We start from the raw sequence: 22,946 nt of genomic DNA on the forward strand, positions 1-22,946 counted from the left end.
GATTAAGCATTGTGAAAAATAGTTTTTCTTCTTAGAATGAAACAGAAAGCTAAACACACAGTGAAATTATCTCAGGATGAAGATTATCTTTTTCTCATTTCCAGCTAAAACTCAGTAAATTTAAGTCTTTTGATTGAGGAAGATAGTTTTTTTGGTTTTGGTTGGGTTTTTTTTTGGTTTTTTTTTGTTTTTTTTTGTCTTTTTTCTTAACAAACAAAGCAACTCAAGCATTAATGAAATAAAAAGAATGAATTATTGAATACACACAAGTGGAAGGAAGGGCAGTAATTTGCTTCACGTAATTGTCTAACATCATAAAACCACAGGAACAAAATTGACCAGACTGAAAATATCAGCAGAATGCTGAGATTGAATCTGTGCCCTCTGGCTGACTTTCTCATTGCTCTAATTACATATTAGGCATAAGGATTTTTTTTAAAGTAGAGGAAGAAGAGTTTACTCCTACTAAGGGGTAACTAAATCGGTGAAAAAAAAATCTACCATAGAAACCTAGCTGGTCACAAGAAGCTTATATATAATGAGATTAGTTTTTGAAGAAAACACATCATTCTTTTCCAAGAGCAAAATCCAGTGACCAGATCTAGTGTTTTGTAGACTGTACAAAAATGCTATGTCTTAGTTATTTGGGATCCTGTAGTTCTTAGCTCAGCAGTAGTCTGTAATAAATGACACTTAAAAAAGGAACTAAGCTTTATGCATGAAGAAAGAAGTCAAGTGAAAATACTCATATTCTTCTTTCCTATAACTATAAACTAAAGCACAGCTAACTTTGTTCCTTTGCCTTTTGCAGCTGAAACGTTGTCGGGAGACAGAAAGTCAGCTGAAGCCTTTGGTAGAAAAAAATAAGAGGATGAGCAAAAAAAATGATGATATGCTGCAATGTATCCAGAGAATGGAAGAGAAAATAAAAAATCTATCAAGGGAAAATGTAGAACTGGTAAGTAATCATCTAGGACATCATGTTATAAGAACACATTGCACACAGTTACTTTGAGGTAAAAGTGCTGTAGAGCCTTTTACTTTAACACAGACTTTTCAGAGACCCAACAGTAGGATGGTATAGCTGTCAAATTCAGTCAATGCAGCTGAATATTCATATTCTGAGTTCAGTGTGGCATGGGTTTTGTGTTGTATCAGTTCACGCTGATTGAAGGAAAGGATCATAGATGAATAAATTTTGTTTGGATGCCTTTAAAGCCTATGACTAAAAATCAGCTTTAATAAATGCTGGTTTTATTATTAGAATTCAGAACTGAATTTGAGTGCTTGTGCCAAAGTCTCTACTATGCTAGATCATTGAGTTCATTTGTTTGTTAATTTTGTCCCATACTATGGTCTTTGATTCCATTTTAAGAAATCTTATGCAAGAGATTCTCCTCCCCATCCTGCCCAGGATACAAATGGATCCCCAGCCACAAACGGCTGCATGGTAGAGTTACTGGCTTGGTCAAAACCATGACATTGATTAACACTGAGACATAGAGAATATGTAATATGTTTTGTTGTTGTTGAAAGAGGCTTTATGTTTTAGTGGAGTACACGCTTTATGTTTACTTTCTGTAGAAAGAGAAGTTATCTGCACAACCGGTGCTGAAGAGGCACACATCTTTGAATGATCTCAGCAGCACACGAGAGGAACAAGAAATTGAATTCCTTAGACTGCAAGTCAAAGAACAGCAGCATGTTATTGATGATCTCACAGTGGTAATGCTCATGACTGGTATACACACGTGCATGCACACACATCTATAGGCAAGATAAAGATCTGAGAGTAATATTTTAATGTCAGTTGTAGCAGTGATACAGAAATAATTCTTTGGTTTTGAAGGGGTTTTGTTATTTCTCAGGTAGTGAATGAAGTTCTTTGGAATGTCTATGAATCTCTGTGTTATAAAGTATTTACCTGTTACAAGCTGCTTGTGAAAAGAAGTGCGTCAGTCCATCCACCTTACAGAACTGGCTGTCAACAACTGAGGAACTTGAGGAAAGGACATGTCCCAAAACTCAGCAGTAAAAGTGTGTTAGATGTAGACCCTGGTGCAAACCCAACTACTCCCCTGATCTAGAAGTTCTCCTAAAAGAAAGGAACATGCAGGATGGCATTAATTTCACCTAATTAAGCATCTCTAGCTGAGCTGAGTGCAAAAGCTGTCTATAACAAATGGAGAGAAATATGCACGGCTCATTTAGCCAAAGGTAGCAGCATAGTTTAAGATTAGAATTGCACAGCTGCTACCCTCTGAAGGCTACTTAAGATGGTGCTCATAAATGTTTACATTTTTTGATCAGGACACTTTAGAGTTGTGTTAGAGGTGCTATTTAGTGCAACTTATGATACTTCTGGTACTGGCATCTATAACCCAGGCAGACTCAGAGCATCTCAACTAGTGCTACTGACTACTACAAAAATGATAAAATGAATTTAAAATCATTCTGTCTAAACACAAAATTAAAGGATTGGGAACAACTTTGAAAATTAAAATAGAAAATCAAAAAGGATAAGACAGCAAGATCTGCATTGCTCTTTCTGGAGCATTGTCTCTATTCTTGGCAGTTCCTCTGAGATTTTTGACCCAGGATTTGTCTCTGTAATCAGTGCCAAAGATTGCTGTCTGCATTCATTCTTCAGTGTAGGATGTTACTCAGACTATGATGTAGGGTCTGATTCATAGAGTACTGTGTCTTACCTTCCAAATACAAATGTATAGACAGAACCTGATGTGATACTAAATTCCCAGTATATGGTAGATATAAGGTCACATATTTCAGTGTAAAATGGATATGAAAGGACTCTCTTTTTGCTGTCTCAGCCAGTAATCTGAGGAAATATATTGTATCCTGACTTTGGTCAAATAGTTTTAACTTGTGTTTAGTGTAAAAGTAAAATAAATAAATATTTAAAAATATGGTTTCATTTTTGCTTTGTTTCCTATTTACAGATACTATTTCACTTGCAGAACTAAGTTAAATTAATTAGAGTACTTTGGTTGGCAGTACAAAGTAATTGATGCTTTGGTTTTGATATGAATGTAGTGGAACTGTGCACTTCCATTATGCTTTTTAGCTATTTTTTTTCTGGCTCCAGCTGCACCTCTACAGAATACAAATTTATCATAATTATTAAGAATGACCCGCATGTCACATACCTGATTAACACAAAAATCATCTGCTTAACTCCAGCTGAGACCAAACTGATACACAGAAATAAAAGCAATGGTCTTGGGTAATAGGGTTGTCTGAACTGATTGACAATGTTATTTGTAGGATATCTTTGGTGCTGATGAAGCCATATCAACTTTAGTTCTTCCACAACAGCGGTGTTCTGGTCAGTTCTTAGAAGGAAAGCTGTCAGATGATTGCAAAAGATGTTAGTGTTTCAGTAAATGGTGTCTTTTAATTGGAGTCGTAAGTGTTCTTGTAGTTTGATGTATTATTGAGAGAAAATTATGTGGTTTTCATACAAACAAGATTATAAGCATGAATAAATTGGGATTTTGAAGTGTTTGTTCATTCTGCAAATTTAACTGTTTGGACGCCTGCTTGGGAGGCAGGATACCCAGGTTACATCAGGGAATGTGCTTTAACCAGCTACATGAGGAGGGAGCATTTTTCTCCAACACTGTGAAATTTCACTGTGTGTTTTCAGCTTTAGCTTAATTCTATTCTATTATTCTACAGTTTTAAATACCTGCTCCATTCTACCTTGTCAGTCATTATTTTATTTTGAAAACCACATGTATTAAAGGTGCTATATAAGTTGTTGTGCTTTTCTTAATTATTTCATATTTCCAAAGCTTCATTCCTGCAAGAATGTTGCTGATAAATTCTTTTATTGTGATTTTCACTGGCAGCTTCCTATTTGTCCAGTTTCTGAACTGAATGTAAAGCAAATAGCACTGAATAGAATAATACCATGCAATGAGTAATAACTGCCAGAGAAACATTTGGAATTGCTACCATTCTTTTAAAAATAGAGGTGCTGAAAAGAGAGGTGTAGAGCTGAGAAATGAATTGGGAAAAAGGCTAGGGGACAGATCACTCACCTCCTGGGCTGCTGGGTTCTTTTTTTGCTTGCTTCTTTGCAATTTTTACCTTCTCTTCCTCCTCTGGAATTCATGGCAGTATTCTTGAACTTAAATTTTCATAATCCCTGCACTTTCCCAGTTATAAATTCCTCCTGTTCTACTATAGGTAAATGTGATCTTGTTCCAAAGTCTCAGTATTAAAAAAAGACAGCAAGTTGACACAGTGCCTTTGGATTTGAGACTTTTGCCCTAGAAGATAAGTCACATGTAACGCTATACCTGCATATGCATGCTTGTATGTTGGAGTATGACAGATATAATGACCTGTAATTGCTAAAACTGGATTCATTTTTGGCTACAATCCTGCTTCTTCAGGGTAGTTGAATACTGGAGTGAGAATGTGAATTCTGTTTCTATAGTGAGCTTCTTGGTAAAGGAGTCAAAAGAACTGTCAAGAAATCTGTGCCCAGTATTTAACAAAGCATTTTCTTTCCAACTTCCATCAAATGTGTGAAGTACGTGGCTGAAGGTTTGTTTGCGAAAAAGATAAAGCTGCAGTTCGGCATGGTGTTATATCAACATGGTGTTATTCAAAATAATAAAGACATTGTCTTTGTGTTAGCTTTACCGTAGGCTTAAAGAAAATTTTAATCATATTTCTTTGTGTTAGACATATATAAATATATTTTGAAAGAAATCCATACCATAATGTTCTCTTTTCTTCTAGGAAAGGGAACGGTTGTTGCGATCTAAAAAACAGAGGAGGAAAAGTCTGAAGCCTCCAAAGGTGAGTAAATGTTTGGTTTTCCTTGCATTTCTGTTATGAACAACACTTGTTTCAAATACTGCCTGAAATTAATGCTCTGCTTAAGTTAGTGACAAAAATTCATATCATTTTTAGCTTTTCTCTGCTGAGTGCTTAGTAGCTTTTCCTTAGGTTGATTGCAGGAGCTGCAATTTTGTTCTTTACACAAATGTTCTTGTTTTGGGTTTTGTTTTAAATAAACAATATAATGACACTGTGGCCTAAATATTCAAGTAGTTTGAGGCCTAAATCATGTAATGTCTTGAAACAACCTACATTTAAAAGGACAAATACTCAGTCCTTTTTAAAGAAAGCATACCCTTTAAAATACTTGTACCAAGTTACTGCTTAATCACAACTGAAAACTTTAACTCATACTAGGGCTGTTATTGTAATGATGTTTCTGTATATGATATACAAATAAGAAGATTCCAGCTATTTTTGCCCAATTATTTTGTTCTAGAACGTGAAGTGCAAGAGAAAATTTTAGTTTAAAGAAACAAAAAAGTCTTGCTTCAGAGTGCTTTTAGTATTTATTGTAACACCTGCTTAAAGTAGTTAATTTTGCTGAATATTTTGGGTTTTGTGAAGTTGAACATTAGCAGCCTGGAGCATGTGAAGGGAGGAGAATGGGGTAAGAGGGAAAAAAATGGGAGTGAATTGTGGAGAGATGATTGACATCTATATGATAGCTTAAGATATACTATGTCACAAGCAGTGCTTGTTGTCAGTGTGTTCTGCACAGCATATTTCTGGTGACCTCCAGGTGGTGCTTTTTTATTGTTTTGCATTCTGCAATACCTGTATTTTGAAGAATTTAGCCTTTGGGATTCTTTCTTTGTTTCAGCAGTAATAATAATTAAGTACTAATAAGAACTAATAATGACGTGTCTTTTACATATGAAGAAAGAAAAATTCACCAATTACAATAAATCTCGCTTACATTAGCGTGATATGTAATGGAAGGCTGACAGATGCCAAATATATTTACAGTAGCCCTGAACCATTCTTTCTTGATGTAGTATACCTGGAAGTTTGTGTGTTAAGTTTAAAAACAGGACATATATGTGTGTATATATATATATATATATATGGAACTAATGCTGTAATTTTTGCAGTTGCCTCTGATTATTAGGCCTTTTCCAGTTTTAAATTAAGATCTTTTTCTAAACTGTAAAGTTTCTAATGAAACAAAACTAGTTAATTTAATTTTTAGGAGCTAGTAACTAGTGATGTTAATTTCAATAGCCTGAAAACTTCCATAACTATTCACTTATGTTTTACAAATATTTTCTGTTAGTAGAACTTCAGCTGGCCTGGACTCTGTACCTTTTCCTTTTAGCTATTTGCTGTTGAGCAAAGTGTTGTTTTTTTTAGTTTCTTATTATTTTTATTATTGCCTAAAGGAAGAGTTGAACATGAAGGTTGGAGAAAATGTACATGATGTCATTAAAATATTATGATGGTGCTATTCTTCATGGTAAGAATGCTGTGATTGAGGGACTTCTGCAGAGATTACTGTAAGAATTGTGTGCATATGCGCTGCAGAGTTAGTAGGACTTTGCTTCTTATTTATGATATGATAGATACACCAGAAAGAATAAATTGACATATCTCCTGCTACTTATTCCATTGCCTGTCAGGAAGGAAGCGATCAATAATATATTTATTAGTGTCCTATTACCTGCCATTGTATAAACCTGTAGGCTGTTCATGTGAATATGCAGTGTTGACTTTCATTTAAACATTTATTGATGTTAACTTCTAAAAATCCAGTCCTGGCATACAGGCTGGTTTCCTTCCATGCCACCTCTGTGGTTATGTGGGGATCAAAATCTCAAAGGAAGCTGTGTTTCCTACAGTTTTCCAGCAGGTTTTTTTATTTAAACAATCTATGTAGAATGAGCTACTTATCCAGATGGGCTATTTGGTTTGTATCATCTTCAGCCTTTCTGTTTTAACAACCTGTCTCAGGAATCTGAATAAAAAAGGTAGAATTCATTTAACCCAGCACTGCAAATTATCAGGTTTGGCTGCTGGAGTTGGATCTATTTCCAGCTGTGTCCTGCTTCCCTTGACAAAGTGATAAAGGAAATAACTGATGAGAATTAGTTTTCATGAAAGTGTTCAGATAAGCTCAGACTAGAAGGTGTGGAAAGGTTCCTATTTTGTTCTAATAAACAGAAACCTGTTGCACAGGGTAAAGACCTACACTCGCCTCCTGCTGGATCTTCTTCTAAATGGGTACTTTTACACTTCTGCTTCCTTAACTTTTTAGATACTCTGACTGGACAGTGTTTGTGTTTGTTTTCTAATATGAGTGTTTTCCTGAGGGCAAGTCCTGTCAACTGGGATAGAACCCATGACATGCCTTTCCCCGTCTTTGAGGCAGCTTGTGTGAATGATTTCTCAGTCCAGTCCAGTAGTCTTTATGGTCCAATTGGGTCTAAATAAATTCAGTTCATCTGAGAAGCTTTTGAAAATACCAAGGATTTAATTTTGTTTGTTTCTGCAATTAGGTGGCTATGTTATTTCTGGAGCTCTGTAGGTGCACTAGGTTACTGTTGCTAGTGCAACTATGACTGAGCACTCTTTTAATCACCAAGGGGCATAGGAGTCCATAACGCAGCACTGGCAACCAGCTTGGGATCCCTGGAGAAAGGAGCAGCACAGTGGGAGGCGTTTCTGTGGCAGCAGAGTGCATAGAGGAGTAGTATAATGACTCTCTATAGTCAGGTACTCTAGGATAGTAGGTTTTGGGGGGTTTTTGTTTTTCTGCTGGTGTTGTAGTTTTATTGTTGTGTGTTTTGTTGGGCTTTTTATTTTAACACGCTAATGGACTCCTCAGGAAAAAGATGTACCAGAAATGAATCCTCTTTTGCTGTTTAAAGCATGTTGGTTTGTTGGCGGTTTGTTTTTTGCTTTTCTTTTTTCCCCACCAATTTTAGTATGAAATAACTAAGAAACTACAGAAACAGTATTTTGGGGGTTTTGTCTAATTTTTACATATGGAATGGAGTCAAAATGATTTCATGATTGATGGAGTCACGCATATGAAGACATAATTGTCCGGTTTGTTTCGAAGGTTCAGGACTATGGATTCGTTTCTTTACTTAAACTTGAATAGATAAACTGTATTGGTGACAGTAGAAAGCCTGCAAGTTGGTGTGATGGAGTTCATACTTCTTGTTTTGTATTTTTCTTTTTTTATCTGCCTCTGTGTTTTGGTGTGCCTGTATTTTTCTGGCTGCCAAGAAATGACATATAAGCATGAAGGTAAGAAGCTGCTGATTTAGCTCACCAGGAAATTAATCTTGGGTCATTGTCATCATGTAAGATTAAGTACTCGGAAATGAGATATTTAAATGTAAAGTGAAACTACTTTAGCAACAGAGAAATCAGATTATTTATATGTAAATATATCTAATCCAAACCATTAAACATGGGTGTTTACTGAAATTTACATATACTATAGTCTATGTGTCACTATGACTATGAAATTTAAGACATTCTAAATTTCAAAGTTTACCGAACATGCTTCTGTAGAAGCTATAATATTAATGCATAAATTTACTTCAAAAGTATGTAAAAACATTGATAGAAAGCCACATGCAAAGTACTGCTATTAAAAGCATGGCAGTAGTCAGTGTTAGAATTTAAATCAGAATTCTTCAGCAATTTACATGACTATTTCTCAGGAAGTTATAAATTGGAAACAAGAGATGTACAAGTCAATATAAAAGAATCTTTGTTTTATTGAGAATGTTTAAATTTTCAATAAAAGTTGGAATTAAAATAGTGTATAGTTAAAAAAATCCAGTAAGCATTGTACGTCGTAAAAGGTTCACAGTGCTTTCTAAGCAAATGAGAGAAGAGTAATGTGTCTTTACAGGGTTTTAGTACTATAACTCAGATCATTTTGTTTTGATTTTATGGTACCACTTAAATCAAGATAGAGTATTTTGGCTGTTGATAAGAGCTGTGCTGAGCCAAAAGAAAATATTAAGCATTACGAGGCTTTGTGAGAAAGTGAAAGCTGTACTTTGTAGACATACTGGTAGAACGTGTGCAGTTAGGTAAGTCTAGAAAACTGCAGGGAAAGGTAAATCTTTGACATTATGGATAAAATAAAACTTTTCGGTATCCTGAATGAAACTGATAGCTTACAATTCTACTCAGTCAGTTTGGCTACTGAGATGCAGCCTGATGTTCTGAATTAATAATAACTGATAATGTCTTTCATCGTTTAGCCTTTTTAATGAATAGGGCTATTTTTTTTTTCTCACATACAGGCTGTAGTTTATATCTAAAAAGCCCAAACCAAACCCTGTGACATCAGGATCTGGGATTCAACAGCAAGGCTGTGCCAAAAACAGTGTGGATAGACAGTTTTTCTTTGTATTTTCTTAATTTTCCTGCTTCTTTTAATTTGTGCTGTGTTATTGGAACACTTGTATGGTCTAATAAGATGTTTGGCTTTCCATTGATTAATATCAGTTAACTTTGTTATTTTGGAAGGAGAAATACTGGAAAAACTGTTTTTCTAGTTGAATGTTTATGCAATTTTATATTTTTTTTTAAGAGTGTTCTCTGTGGAAATTTACTGATTTCTGAGCATATGTTAGGAGACTGATAGAAAGAGGTCTCAAAATGATGAAAGAATTATTGCAGTTGTGATGTTTTATATGAAACGTATTTTTCACAATGTGTATTGTTCTATTAATATCCATTGGCTACTCATTTTCTCTAGTTTTCTGTAAGCATGCATTTAATTGACTACATTTTGTAACATTTTTAATATCTTCATTGAAATGCTGGTTTTGCCCAAGCATAGTTGTTTTTTTTTTTTTGTTGGTCATAATATTAGAGCAACCTTTTGAAAAAAATCAGGATAATGGTATTGAAAAAATAAATGGAAACCAACAATTTACACTTTGAAATAGGGATTTGCAAAAAAAAGTATCACAAATTAATCTGTTTTATTTTTTGAAATAAGTGTGACTGATATTTGTTCCACATTGTTCTTCAGAATATTTTTCTCTTTTGGTTCCACATCTGATGTGTTACATCATACTAGGTTACTTTCTTCTGAAAAGATGTTGCATTCCTCTACTATGACTCTTGTAAGATGGCATTATTTTGATAATTAACTTTCATCCTTTTGCTAGAACATTATTTTATTGGAAATTACCCAGTGCTATGTGCACTTCAATCCTTGGAGGTTCTTAAACAGATGATACTAAATAAGTAGCTCATTTAATCAGAGAACAGGGGTTTAGTGGAACCTTTTCTAATTCCTAAATACTAAAATAATGGCCAGAGAAGACCGTGGCTACTGCTTACTGGGTCATGGGGATTTTCCAGCTGTTTTGCTAGTAACTAAGAGAAACTAACTTTTCAGAGGCATGTTGTGGAGACGTTTTTTGGATTTGATGAAGAATCTCTTGATTCAGAAACATCATCTGTAACTTCATATAACACAGATAAAACCGACAGGACACCAGCAACACCAGAAGAAGATTTGGAAGATGTAAGTAGTAGCTGATTTGTTCTTAAGTTCTGTAACAATAGACATGGAGTATAAATGCAAGCATTTTTATTTTGTTTGGTTTGTTGGTTATTTTTTTTACCTATTCTGCCACAGGAACTATGAGAGATTTGGCAGATAATTGCTTTGTTTTGTTTCAAGTCCAGTAACACATACACAGTCACTGCAATACAATTCATAAGATAATTTTCTGCCTGACAGATTTGGCAGATAGTGGGCTGAAAAATAAAATGTTTTTTCTCAAACACTTTCTTAATAGTCAAAAAAAATTAACAGGCACATTGCTTTGCCAAAAGTCAGTAGTTACTAGACAATAGTTTGCCTTTGAACCTTATAATTTATTTGACTGTTTTGATACAACCAGGATTTTCTTCCTTTACTTGCAATATTCAAAGAGGCTTTTGAATTCATTAAGGCTTAAATGATCATAGGTAGTAAATACCCATTGACATGTTTGTCTCTGCTCAGTGCAGCTGGCCTACTTTAAAAGATTACAGGGCTGAGGACAAAGCATGAATTAGGTGATGCTCGTTTTCATCTTTCTTTCCTGTTCACTAACTTGTGCCTAATATTGCTCAGTCACAAGTAGCTTCCTATTTTCCTAGGTTTAGTTTCTAATAATACTGTAATCTCTTTTCCTTGGAGCTTGAGTTCCTGGAGCAAAAATTAATTAAAGGGAAGGCCATTTCTTGCTCTCAGCATTATAAGAAAGACCTTGAAAGTGTTGATGTCAGTTGCTCAAAATCAAAAGAAAATTAAGACATTAAAAATAATTCATGCTTTAAAAAAAAAAAGAGAAAAAAAGGGGGTGAGGGAATTTAAAAAACAACCTTATGGCTTTTGAAATCATTTAAATGAATTCTGTATTAGTTTGCTTGTGCTAGCAAAATACTTTACCCTGGCATTGTAGAGAAAAAAGAGTAAGGAGGGAGTGATGGACTGCATAGTAAATAGAACAAACACCTCTGAAGCTCCTGTGGATCTGGAGCTGCTGAAGCCAGTGGTGCCTAAAACTATTCCCTCTGATTTTTCCCCAGTTTCTTCTCATTTCTATACATTGCTGCTTACCCTGTCCAGAAATTGTAAGATAGATGCAGTTACTGATTTGTGCATTTCTGCATCATACTCAAATCAACTTTTCTTCCGTTTCCAATTAAGTTCTTTAAACCTTTACTTTGAGACTCAGTATAAATTGTGTTACTTATTGTGTTTGTGTTTATATAAAGAAGCTCCTTATCATATATATTTATACAAAACTACTTTCCCCCCCTTATTCATTAAGACCACACCTAAAGAAGAAGCTGAACTAAGATTCTGCCAGCTAACAAGAGAGTATCAAGCTTTGCAAAGAGCATATGCATTGCTTCAGGAACAAGTTGGTGGAACCCTGGATGCAGAGAGAGAAGCAAGGGTAATTTTCAAACTGAATTTTCTTTTAACTGTGAAATCACTGAAAAATATGACAAACACTTGGAGTAGCAAGAGCGATCTTTGCAGGTCAGTGAAATGCAAAACATGATGGTTTTGAGGATTAATGGATATCACTAAGGTGACAATTTTGATTCATTTGGTGCAATCAGAAAAAAGATATCGTTATACTTTATTCTAGTATGCGCAATATATTAAAGATTTAGTAGTAAGATAGTGTTATTGAGAATGATATCCCAATTGAACCTGCAATTTGGGTAGAACATGATGGATTTAAAATGAATTGGGGAATAGGTTGTTATAAGTACTTGGGTACTTTTATGATATGAGTATATTAAATCTGATAGAGGGCATTTTCTTTAAGCATTTTGTCAAATGTATGAAATCATAATTTATTTTTTAAAATCCCAGTTTGAGAGTATTCTTCCACTAAAAAGTACATAGCTAACTCTGGTTCCTATTAAGTCGGCATGTGTGATCATTTTCTCTCTCTGACATAAATGCTTTTTTATCCTCACAGCAATCTCTGTGCTATAGGTATTTGAGATGTGAGAAAGTATGTATTCTGTTTCACTTATCCATCTGCTACCATTGTATTTAAGCATTAGTGCAGAGATGAAGTGAGTGGAAATCATGCTAACTTTTTCCATTCTGTTCTTTCCAAACGGGGGAGGAGAGAAATCACTTCATAACAAATTGGTGAGCTCTGACTCAGTCCCCAGATCTGTTCATTGAACAGCAGTGGCATCAAAAAAGAGCTGAGCTAACTAGAGGCAAGATTTCTTCTACTTTACCCCAACTCCTTGCAGATAGTGGCATGTCTAGAAAAGCAGCATATTTACAAGTCGCCTTCTACTTGAATGACAATTGCGATTGATGACCAAAGAATGCATAACATCCAAATGGGCAAGTGATAGCCATAGGGCTCAAAACTTCATCATCTTCACCTCATGACCTTCATTCTGCATCAAATAGAGCTTGAACCTGTATATTACTGACTATGAGAGAGTCAGCTGATGTCATTGCTAGGACACTCTCAGTTGTTTTTGAAGGGTCGTGGCAACTGTGGGAGGTTCCTGAGGACTGTAAGGGAGCAAATGTGACTCGTCAAGAAAGGCAAGAAGGAGGATCTGGGGAACTGAAAGCTGGTCATTCTCAGTCTGATCCCTGGGAAAAGGATGGAGCAAATTATCTTTGATAATTATCTTCCAAATGTCTGAAAGAGAAGAAGTTGACTGGGAGTGACCAGCATGAATTTATGAAAGGGAAATCACACTAAACGTTCTTGGTAGCCTTCTATGATGGGATGACTAGCTTTGAAAATGAGTTGAGAGCAGTGGATGTTGTTTATCTTGAATTTAGTAAGTCTCGACATTCTCCCCAGTGAGATTCTCATAGACTAACTGATAAATACAGACTAGACAAGTGGACAATAAAAGTGACCTGAAAATTGGCTGAAATAGCTCAAAGGGTTGTAGTCAGTGGTAAAAGTTCAGTTGGAGGTGTGTCACCAGTGATATACTGCAGGAGTTGATAGTGGGACCTGTAGTGTTTAAGGTGTTAGCTCCTTAGTGACCTTGATAATTGAACAGAGTGCACCTGCACTAAGTTTGCAGATGCTACACAGCTGAAACAAGTTTTTAATACATGAGATTGTTGTGCTGCCATTTAGAGGGGATCATTCAATTGCCTGCAGAACTGTATGAAGAGGAATTCCATTAAATTCACCAAAGGGAAGAAAAAGCCCTGCAAATGGGGAAGAATAACTCCGTGCACCAGTATAGACTTGGGACTGTCTTGCTGGCAAGCAGTTTTGCACAAAAGGACGTGGGGGAGTCCATGTGGAACATGAGGTGTCAATGTATCCTTGCAGCAAAGAAGGCCAACAGCCTCCTGGTCTGCATTAGAAAGAAACCTCATTGCAGGGAGTTATGACTAGATAACCTTTGACAATCCTTCAACCCAAACTGTTTTGTGAAAAGCATTAAAAGCTGTCTGGACAGTCCATAAATGGGTAGAAAGTATCTTTGATCCTATGTGTAAATAAATCTACCTGCTTACCTGGATGTGCATGCATATAAACACACTTTTTGGTGTTTTTCCTCCCCCAGACTCGTGAACAACTGCAAGCTGATCTTCTCAGGTGTCAGGCAAAAATTGAGGACTTGGAGAAAGCTCTAATGGAGAAAGGGCAGGTAAAAGCACCTCTTAATGTCCTCTACCACATCATTTTTTCCCTTGCATGCAGTGGTGCCCTTGCCATCTTCATTGCTTGCTGGTCTGCTGGTGTGACTGATGCAGCTTAATTCCTACTCCAGCAATCAATTATTTAAATAAAGGAAAGTAATATATAGGTTATGAAAATGCTATTAAAGGCTCATTTCCTGGCACGTAATACACTAAAGCATAACATCAAAATAGCTCTGTATGTGTGTATTGTTAATTCTTTTCCCATTGTCATTTGGTGAAGGCCTTTCTCCCGTTTTCTGTTTTGTTTATATTCACTAGAACTTCCAATAAAATAAATATTCTGTATTTGTACTGGAGAATATTTTTGGTGTGAAGCATATTAAAACTCAAAAAAACCCAAATTACATCCACACTTGTCTCAAGAGAGAAGTGAACCACTGAGTGTGTCTGATTACTGGAAGCCACTTGTGGTGTTACTCTCCGGGGCATATAATGTTGGAGGGCTCAACTTCTTTCAAATTCCCATCCTATCCCACAGAGCAAAATTAGTCCTTATGCTTCAGTATATATTGTAAATATTCAATGAAGATGTGGCTACTGATGCATATTTAATAATGTCTAGGATCTTCAGGAAGGCTGACTAAGAGTTATGAGAGTGTATTTAAAAGACGTTCAATTGCATAAATGCTAGAATGCACTGCAAAACCTGGGGACATGATATTTTGTTTTATAGTTTGAAATAACAATTTTAACATTTCAAGTAGTTTATGGAAATAAAATAGTGTATAGCTATCTCTAGATATACTTCTCAAAGACTAATGATTCTGTAGCATTAAATGAGAACAACCTATGAATATTGCCAGGTTACTGGTATTACCATTTTAATGGTTTATTCTTTGTAAGAAAATAATTCTATGAGATTCTCTACAAATGCAAAGGTTATATGCAAATTAAGGATAAAAAGTGTTTATGCTAGCTTCCACACAAACTGCAATTTTCTTAGTATATTCCATATAAGTAAAATATTACTAAAAATAGAGAATATGTTCTCAATTTGAAAAGTGATGGCTCACTGAGCTTTTGGAAGAATAATAAATGAAACTGAAGACCTCTTGAGTATCTATTGCTGACATATTATTGTGTTAATAATAAAGTTGTAATTGAAGACATTAGAAGTTACATATTACAGTGTAAAATATAAGAACTGTGTATGTAAATAAGTGAACATGGATACCCATGTCAGAAATTACTTCTGTGATTTTGCTTTTGGAATGGTATGTCAAAAGGAGATGCCTGGAAATTAGAATTTGATTAGTTATTACTTCATGAGATTCATAACGACATTTTCAACCTTATATCTCTTAGTAATCCTGAGAAGGCCAAGAGGGACGTGAGCAAGGAGCAATATGATATTGTCTCTAGTGAGCTAGTTTCTGTGCTTAGCATCAGCTTTCCACAGAAGTGGTCAAAGTGTCTTCCTGGGAACTCTAGCATCTCCTTGGTTTTCCTGACCTGTTAGTATCTACATTCCACAGAATAAATGATTGTGATGACAAATTGACTGTGCACTATGTGATTTTTATTTTTTTATTATTATCACTTTGTCATGTTTTAATAATACTTGTGAAATGTTAATTCAGGAAACCAGTGCTCTAGAAAAGAAAACAATGAATCAAAAGATCCTAGGGTATTATTCCAGATATTTTTAGTCTTACTTTACAGCTTTATCTTTAGGAAACAGAAACAGCAGAAACCTTCATAGTTTTCCTGAAGTAAAATTCAGAGCAAGAGACAAGAATCTCATTGTTAAAAAATTCTTTGAAGTTTAGCTTATAACAATTTATGTGTCATTTCAAAGTATGTACCAATGGCTCTTGTTAATATCCCATCAGCTTGATCTGTCAGAATTCCCCTGGATATAAATAAGACTAATAAGCCATTTCTGCAGGCTACCTTGAGATGCATGGATAAACTTTATATTAGGGGAATAAATTCTTATAAAATATTAATAGTAATATAAATGGTATATATAAGTAATAAATCTCAAAATATTGAAGTATGTAATGTAACAGATGGATTTTTTTATTAATGCTCAGCTCTCTCAGTGACCTGGTGCGTATATAAATACAATTCCACCAGAGTTAAGATTTTCTCAGAAAGTCAAGTTGAACCTCAAGAAAGACACACAAGTTACTAATCAACAAGGCAAAGTAATCTATTTTTTCTGCTTATGCAAACTGGAGTAGTTGAATGTAACTGTTGAGCATGCATTTTCCATGTGCATGCATTGGGATATTAACCCTAACTCTGCATGCAACTCTTTGTTGATTCCTTGACCTTGGTAAAATACTAGCTCAGTGTTAAACTAGACATTGGATTTTATTTTCAACATTTCTCTCATTTGTTTCAAGAATTCTTGACAAATGTCATGCCCTTTAAGTACTCATTTTAGTATATTGTTCTCAGTATGATACAACATCATAACCCTAAAAAGCTTGTTTACTGCATGAAAGTTAAAATGCACTTGTGCATTCTTATGTATGTGTGGAAAAAGGAGAAAGAACAATAGAATATGAAATTGTAGTGGACATTAGGTATAAAAACTAATTTAAACATTTCCAAAAAAAATGATAATTGAAGTAAAGGTTATATCATAATGTAAAGATATTTAGATTTTAAATTGTCTTTTTCTTTAGAAAATAATTTGATCTACAGTTAGTATGGCATATTGAGTATTGGATATTGTTGTAGCAAACTTACTAGAACAGTATGAACTAGGTTATGTAAATACTTTACAGGGAGAATTTGGCAGTTACAATCCATTAAATATGAACAGCAAGCTGTGGTTGGCATTGAGGTTTTGTAGTTTGGGTCTTTAAAGGGATATTTGATGAGAACTTTTGACGCAATGGAAAAACCTAACATGACATTTGGAACAAGTATTCAGATGGAAATTGAATTTTCAAATGGAGTATAGAATATATTATATCACTTCCATTCCTCCATACCCTTGAATTCCTTATCACAAACACTGTATGTTAGCCTGGTTCTCACACTTTTAACAGAAGACAAATAGCAGCATGCTGCTGAAGCCTGTTCTCAGTCATTTAGGGTAGTTAAGTGGTTTTCTTTCTCCATTGGGATTTGTATTACACCACTCAAATTGGGATGATTTTGCAAGGAAGTTACCAACTCTTTTCAGTGGAAAGAAATAGCTTTGAGTTAAGCTAAGTGAATAAAATCTTTTAAAGGACATAAAATATCATATAACTGTGGTCATCCACAAATGCTATATGTAAAAATTTTAAAGTATATTCTTAGCTGGAACATATTAAAAACCAAGACAGTCAGCTTCAGGAAGAGAAAGGAACTTTTGTGTTCTCTGCAGTTTCAAATGCTGTTTATTCTTGAAACATTTACGATAGCTTTATTTTTTGATATGTGACCATTTTTATACTTGAATGTACAATGATGTCTGAAATTTTCTAATTATTGTAATCATTCACTTGTCTTATTTTGCAAAATATATATATATTGTAATCTTTTTAATCCTCTTCGTAGGATTCAAAATGGGTAGAAGAAAAGCAGCTGTTAATCAGAACAAATCAGGAGTTGCTAGAGAAGGTATGTGTGCAGAGTATGGGAATATTTTCATTATTGCTGCCCTTTGTCATAAATAGAATGGTGAAAGGAAATTAATGTATTAAGTACTGTTATATCAACATGAAAGTTAGTCCCATTATTTCTTTCCAGAAGCAGACATTCCGATGAAAGTCTGTGATTAAAATACTGTTATGCTTTTGCAGTCTTTGTAAATGGAAGCTGCTCCTTATTGTGGATTACCTGTTGCATAGCCAACAGGAGAACCCAAGCTGTTTGGTCTTTCTAGTGTCCAACAAAATACAGTGTGGAAACTTCTGTGTTGCCAAAGATTTACACAAAGATTATTATTGTCCTGATTACTAATAAAACTGCTTGCTTGCTTCCTTCAGCTTTCTATTTTTTTTACAGTTTTTACACACATTAAATAATACTGATAAATGTAAGGCTATGGTATCATTTCCAATCTGAAATACTCGGAGCTGAGCATTGTTCTTAACTGATATTGGTGGGAAAATTAGCTAGTATTCATGGAGTCAAAGAACTATTTTTGCTAATTGGTAGCTCAATTGATGTAAAAGGAATAAGATAAACAAATAAAAATTCATGAGTAAAAGTAGCTACAGCTGGAGTTAATTTATTTGGACACTTACATGGTATTATAAACATCATAGTACATTATGCCAGATGTTACACTTCTATTGAGTTTCATACAAATAAAAAGGTCACCCAGTTAAGTTAGACAGTAGACTAAAGCTGTTAGTTGGCATAATGAATAGTGAAATTTTAATTTCTATTTTCTTATTCTTAGTACCCCAAGTCACAGATCTGGAAAACCAAAAATCAGACATGACAATCCCTCCATTATTGTCTTTCTTATACCCTAAATAGTACGTGTCTAGTTATGCAAAGACAATGAGAAAGTACCCAAATGTTAAAGCAATCCAGTTTCATTCATTTTATTTTAAAAGAAAGCTTGTATTGCTTAATCCATTTAGGTATAATATTCATATCACTTTTCATACTACTTTCAGATTACTATTCTAAGAGAACATTGACTATTTTCTGCTGACAGTTCTCACAAATACTTTCTGCTGTATTGTTCCTTGTCTATCTCCAAGACATGACCCAACATGTAAAGAGAAACTGAAATAATTAACAGTTTTGCCTAAACCTCTGGCCTGTAACTATGTACAATATCTTTCCTATTGCTTATGGGATGTTGTGATGTATCTGTCTCATAGATTTACAGAATGGAACAAGAAGAGCATCAGCTGAAGAATGAGATGCAAGATGCAAAAGACCAGAATGAGCTGTTAGAGTTCAGAGTGCTAGAGCTTGAAGTAAGAGATTCTCTCTGTTGCAAACTCTCAAATGGAGCAGAAATTATGTTTGAACCCAAGCTGAAATTCCTGTAAAGATTACTGATGTCTGGTGCATGTTTAAGGGAAGTCACTTTGGTATCTATTTTTTAAATGTTGTACCTTGGGATAACAAAATTGATGCCACTGCCTTAATGTGTTTTGGAGAGAGTGCTCACTAATGTTTATAAAGATGTAATATAGCTAATATATATTGCATATAGCTTGTTTTTAATCTAATAAAATATTTTGTTTTGCAATATTTTGCCTTTTTTATTTGTTTCATTTCCATAACTGCTCCTTTCCTGCATGTAAAATCACTTGGTATGTATACTACAGCCTTGGTTGGCATCATTTAAATTAACACACCTTCTTACGTCTTGCATGCAGTGATCTGACTAAAGATCTGATACATCCATCACATCAATGTGTAACTGCTTTTAATTACATTAAGATTGACAACATTAATATGAAGCAAAATTATCTTAAAATAACACATTTTGATAGCAGCTTTTAAAGAATTTGTCTTACCTGAAATCCATTTTCTCATGGTATAAAATGGTCATGGAGTGGAAATAATTGGCCTTAATCAATGCAAAATGGAAAAAAACCCTCTGAAAACATCAGTGGTGAAGCACAAGTACAACTTCTGTACCTGAAAGTAGTATATTGTCATAGCAAACAAATTTTATACTATGCATAAATGAAATAGCAGCAAAATTATTTGTTAATAAAAATTTGAACACATAGCCTGCGATTAGAGTCGAAAGCACGTAAATGGGGCCCATGTCGAATTTAATAACACTAAACCAGTTGTGTGTGATGCACAGCTGTCACATGGTTGTATTGCCTGATCACATGTTGTTCAGTTTCAAAGATCACCAGCATTCCTAACACCATTTAGAATAAACTCTCCAAGAAAACTGTCATTGTCACTTCATAATTTTCATCACACAGCACGTTTTACCCAAAATCTTGGCATGTATAACTTCTGATAAAGATGAAAATGTTGTCTCTTCCTGTTATGCAGACATTCTTCTTTTTGTCTTTGACATTTCTTATTCTTTTCTTAATCATTTATCAACCATATATTTTCATGTTATAGCCCATTATATTCAAAACTATGAATGTAGGTTATTAGAATTTCAGTAGATGCTCAGGTAAAGTAGCATGCTTTCTAATACAGTTTTTTATATTTTATTAAACAATTGTAAAGTAAGATACTGAATGTTTTGCATTTGAATTGGCAGTTGTTACACTAGAAATTGTTTCCTAAAGTGTAAGTGTTCTTAGAAGTAAAGCAATCCAAAAGATTTTCTTTAACAAAAGGAAAAAAAGAAGTGCTTCAACACATCCTTCATTAATGTATTTTTCACGTGGAAGAATCACATGAAAACCAGCTCAGTGTGAGGTGTAGAGTTTCGCCATGTGCCAAGTCTTAAAGACTTGTTTCACAGAATAACAATGGAAGCATTTTTGTTTGATTGCAAGAATAGACTTTTTCCCCTTAGTGGGCAAGCATGTAGACTGACAGTGTGAATGCTTGACTGAAATAATGACTGCTTCTGGTAGTCAGGGCAGTAACTTTTTTGAGAGTCATTCAATTATTTCAGATGAGAATTAAGCTACAGTAAAAAGCAACCATTTTGTTTCCATCAGTTAATGCAAGCAAATTCAGGTGAGTTTAATGCAATAGCAACTAATTATCTTTTTTAAAAAAACCTAAAATGGTAACTGAATTGAAATCAAATTTAAGTTTCTGGGTTTGGTTTGCAAAAATATTAATTAAAACAGAGCTTATGGGGTTCGGGGAACATACAGAGTACAGGAATATATTTTTTTTCCCCTCTGTTGTAGCTTGAGTTAGGTTTAAGCCAGTTAATGAACAAGACTCGCCATGCTCGGTAGCTTGCTTCAGTAAATGGATGCAGCCCACTTGCCATATCAATTAAAGCACCTGCATGGATGGTCATAGGAACTCAAATATTTGCAGTAGAACTCTCTCATTGTACTGTTGGAAACTGAAGCTCTTATTGCCAGTCCCTCTTCATGTAATGTGGAGAGGAAATCTGACTTTCCTTACTCAGGTTCCCATGGTTACAGAGAATTGAGAGTAAGACCCAGTACCTTGGTTGCCCAGAGCTTTCAATACAGTTATTTTCACAAGCACATTTACACTTAAGTAAAAATGCCTATGTATCGGTTTACTGTATTTCTGTCTTCTGAAACAATAATAGGTTAGTATTTTGAAGAAATGCATGAAAATCAAGAAGATGGGCTGGATGAATTTCAACAATATTATGGTTTTAGATAAATGGGTGTTTATACTTTTTAGTTGTGGCCCAAAGAATCAGTGTAGATTAGTGCTGCTTTTCAGAATATTCCAATGTCCTAGGTTGCACAGTGAATAGGACTGGGGATTTTACATGCTCTAGTAGAAAGCTTAATTGAAGAATAAACAGGGAGCAGATACACAGCTTTAATTTTACTGAGAAAATCTTCAGTGACAATACTATTTTATGATTCAGTTTAATTTTTTTGCCTGCAGTTTCTTCTTTCTAAGTTGTTGTTTGTTCCATGAAAGACAGCAGTAGTTAAATAAGATTACAATTAACATAAATATCTGCAGGGTATTTTAGGACTCCAGTCAGTTATATGGCCAGCATGCAAAGGTTTCTTTGCACAAGTTTCTTTCTGCAAAGTTTGGTTAACCTTGCAGAAAGTGTGTGTGCACAAAATTAGTTGGAAGATAACTCTGGTTTTGTGCTTAGTTAAAGCCAAAATCCTTCAAATATGGTAAAAGGAAAGTAAGAGGATACACCGTGTATTTGGAATATCAATAGGAATCTTCCTTTGTAATGTACAAGCATGTTTTGTAGATGTGGGAAATAAACATTTACATATAATCACACGTGTTATTTTTAAACAAAATCTTTCCTCAGGAGAGAGAACGAAGGTCGCCGGCATTTAATCTTCAAATAACCACCTTCCCTGAAAACAATGGAAGTGCTCTTCAACTGTTCTGTCAGCAGGAAGGAATAAAGGTATACGTAGAATATTAGTAACAGTTGGATAGCTAGGAATGGTTTTGGACTGACTAACTCAATATCAATATTGCTCTTTGCAAAGAAATCTGAAAAAATAAATGTAGTAAGGAAAGAAAGATATTTTTGACTGGGGAAATGGCTTCATAAGAACATGGTCTGGTAGTCTGTGAGGAATTCATTAGCAAAAATGAAGGCTGGCCTGTCAAGATAGTCTACATCTAATCTAAGGTACTGCTATCAAATCATTACAAGGAACAATGTGGGTGCTGATGGGATTCATTGTCAGGCTTGCTACCGTACTTTGTTCTTGATATTAAATGTTTTTATCTAAGGCATTCTTTTATTATTTTAGACCAGATTTAACAAAGCACCTGTGCACTCAGTTTGTTGAATTAATATACTTACATGTCTAGGCCAGGGCCTTGTAACAAGACGTGTGTGATCCAAAACTCATTCAAATAAGTGAGAGTCTGTCTTTCACTTTAGAACAAACCAATCTCACTTGGTTTGCTTCTGCTATGAGGAAGCAAGAGTTACTCTTTTCATGTATGTTCTCCCTTAAATAAGTTAGCTATACAAATTAATTTGTATGCTGGTTCACTAAGACTGAATTCAGGCTTTCTTTGCTAGCAACGTTGCACAACAGTAACTAAAGCAGAATATCTCTGTCCTACGCTCCATGGCACTTGCTTGTATTGTACTTGTGTTTACAAGTCCTCTTATAGAAGGCTTGTTTCTATTCAGTGCTTTAATAAGCACAATACTAAAAATAAATTGCAGGCTGCATATTGCTGGCTAGCTGAGTAATCCAAAAGAGAAAAAAGCAGAAACTTGATTCTTACCTACAGGTTTGACTGGGTAGTCTTTTCCCAAACGATGCTGAGTCATTGGTTAATTTATTACATTTCAAATACAGCCTCC

The 22,946-nt window shown here is 34.7% G+C and overlaps 2 protein-coding genes across 4 annotated transcripts in view; both read left to right on the forward strand.

Moving 5' to 3' along the window:
* Positions 1-22,946, forward strand: part of JAKMIP1 (janus kinase and microtubule interacting protein 1) — a 139,302-nt gene that overhangs the window by 82,435 nt on the left and 33,921 nt on the right. For 2 of the 3 annotated variants that reach the window (XM_062636343.1, XM_062636342.1), the window contains 9 exons: positions 812-958; positions 1,585-1,725; positions 4,774-4,833; positions 10,253-10,381; positions 11,682-11,810; positions 13,939-14,022; positions 17,579-17,641; positions 18,862-18,960; positions 21,921-22,022. In XM_062636343.1, the coding sequence (XP_062492327.1) occupies positions 812-958; positions 1,585-1,725; positions 4,774-4,833; positions 10,253-10,381; positions 11,682-11,810; positions 13,939-14,022; positions 17,579-17,641; positions 18,862-18,960; positions 21,921-22,022 (954 nt within the window). Of the gene's footprint in view, positions 1-811; positions 959-1,584; positions 1,726-4,773; positions 4,834-10,252; positions 10,382-11,681; positions 11,811-13,938; positions 14,023-17,578; positions 17,642-18,861; positions 19,241-21,920; positions 22,023-22,946 lie in introns of those variants that run through there. The other variant, XM_062636344.1, reaches the window with a different exon arrangement.
* On the forward strand, positions 7,771-8,310 carry LOC134172856 (uncharacterized). The gene has a single exon (XM_062636354.1). It carries the CDS (start codon positions 8,022-8,024, stop codon positions 8,145-8,147), a length of 126 nt encoding a protein of 41 aa, XP_062492338.1. The 5' UTR covers positions 7,771-8,021; the 3' UTR covers positions 8,148-8,310.

The sequence above is a fragment of the Pezoporus occidentalis genome, unplaced genomic scaffold (genome assembly GCF_034315485.1).
Source record: "Pezoporus occidentalis ecotype Australia unplaced genomic scaffold, CSIRO_AGI_Poc_V1 ctg48, whole genome shotgun sequence".
In the NCBI taxonomy this organism is placed as follows: Eukaryota; Metazoa; Chordata; class Aves; order Psittaciformes; family Psittacidae; genus Pezoporus; species Pezoporus occidentalis.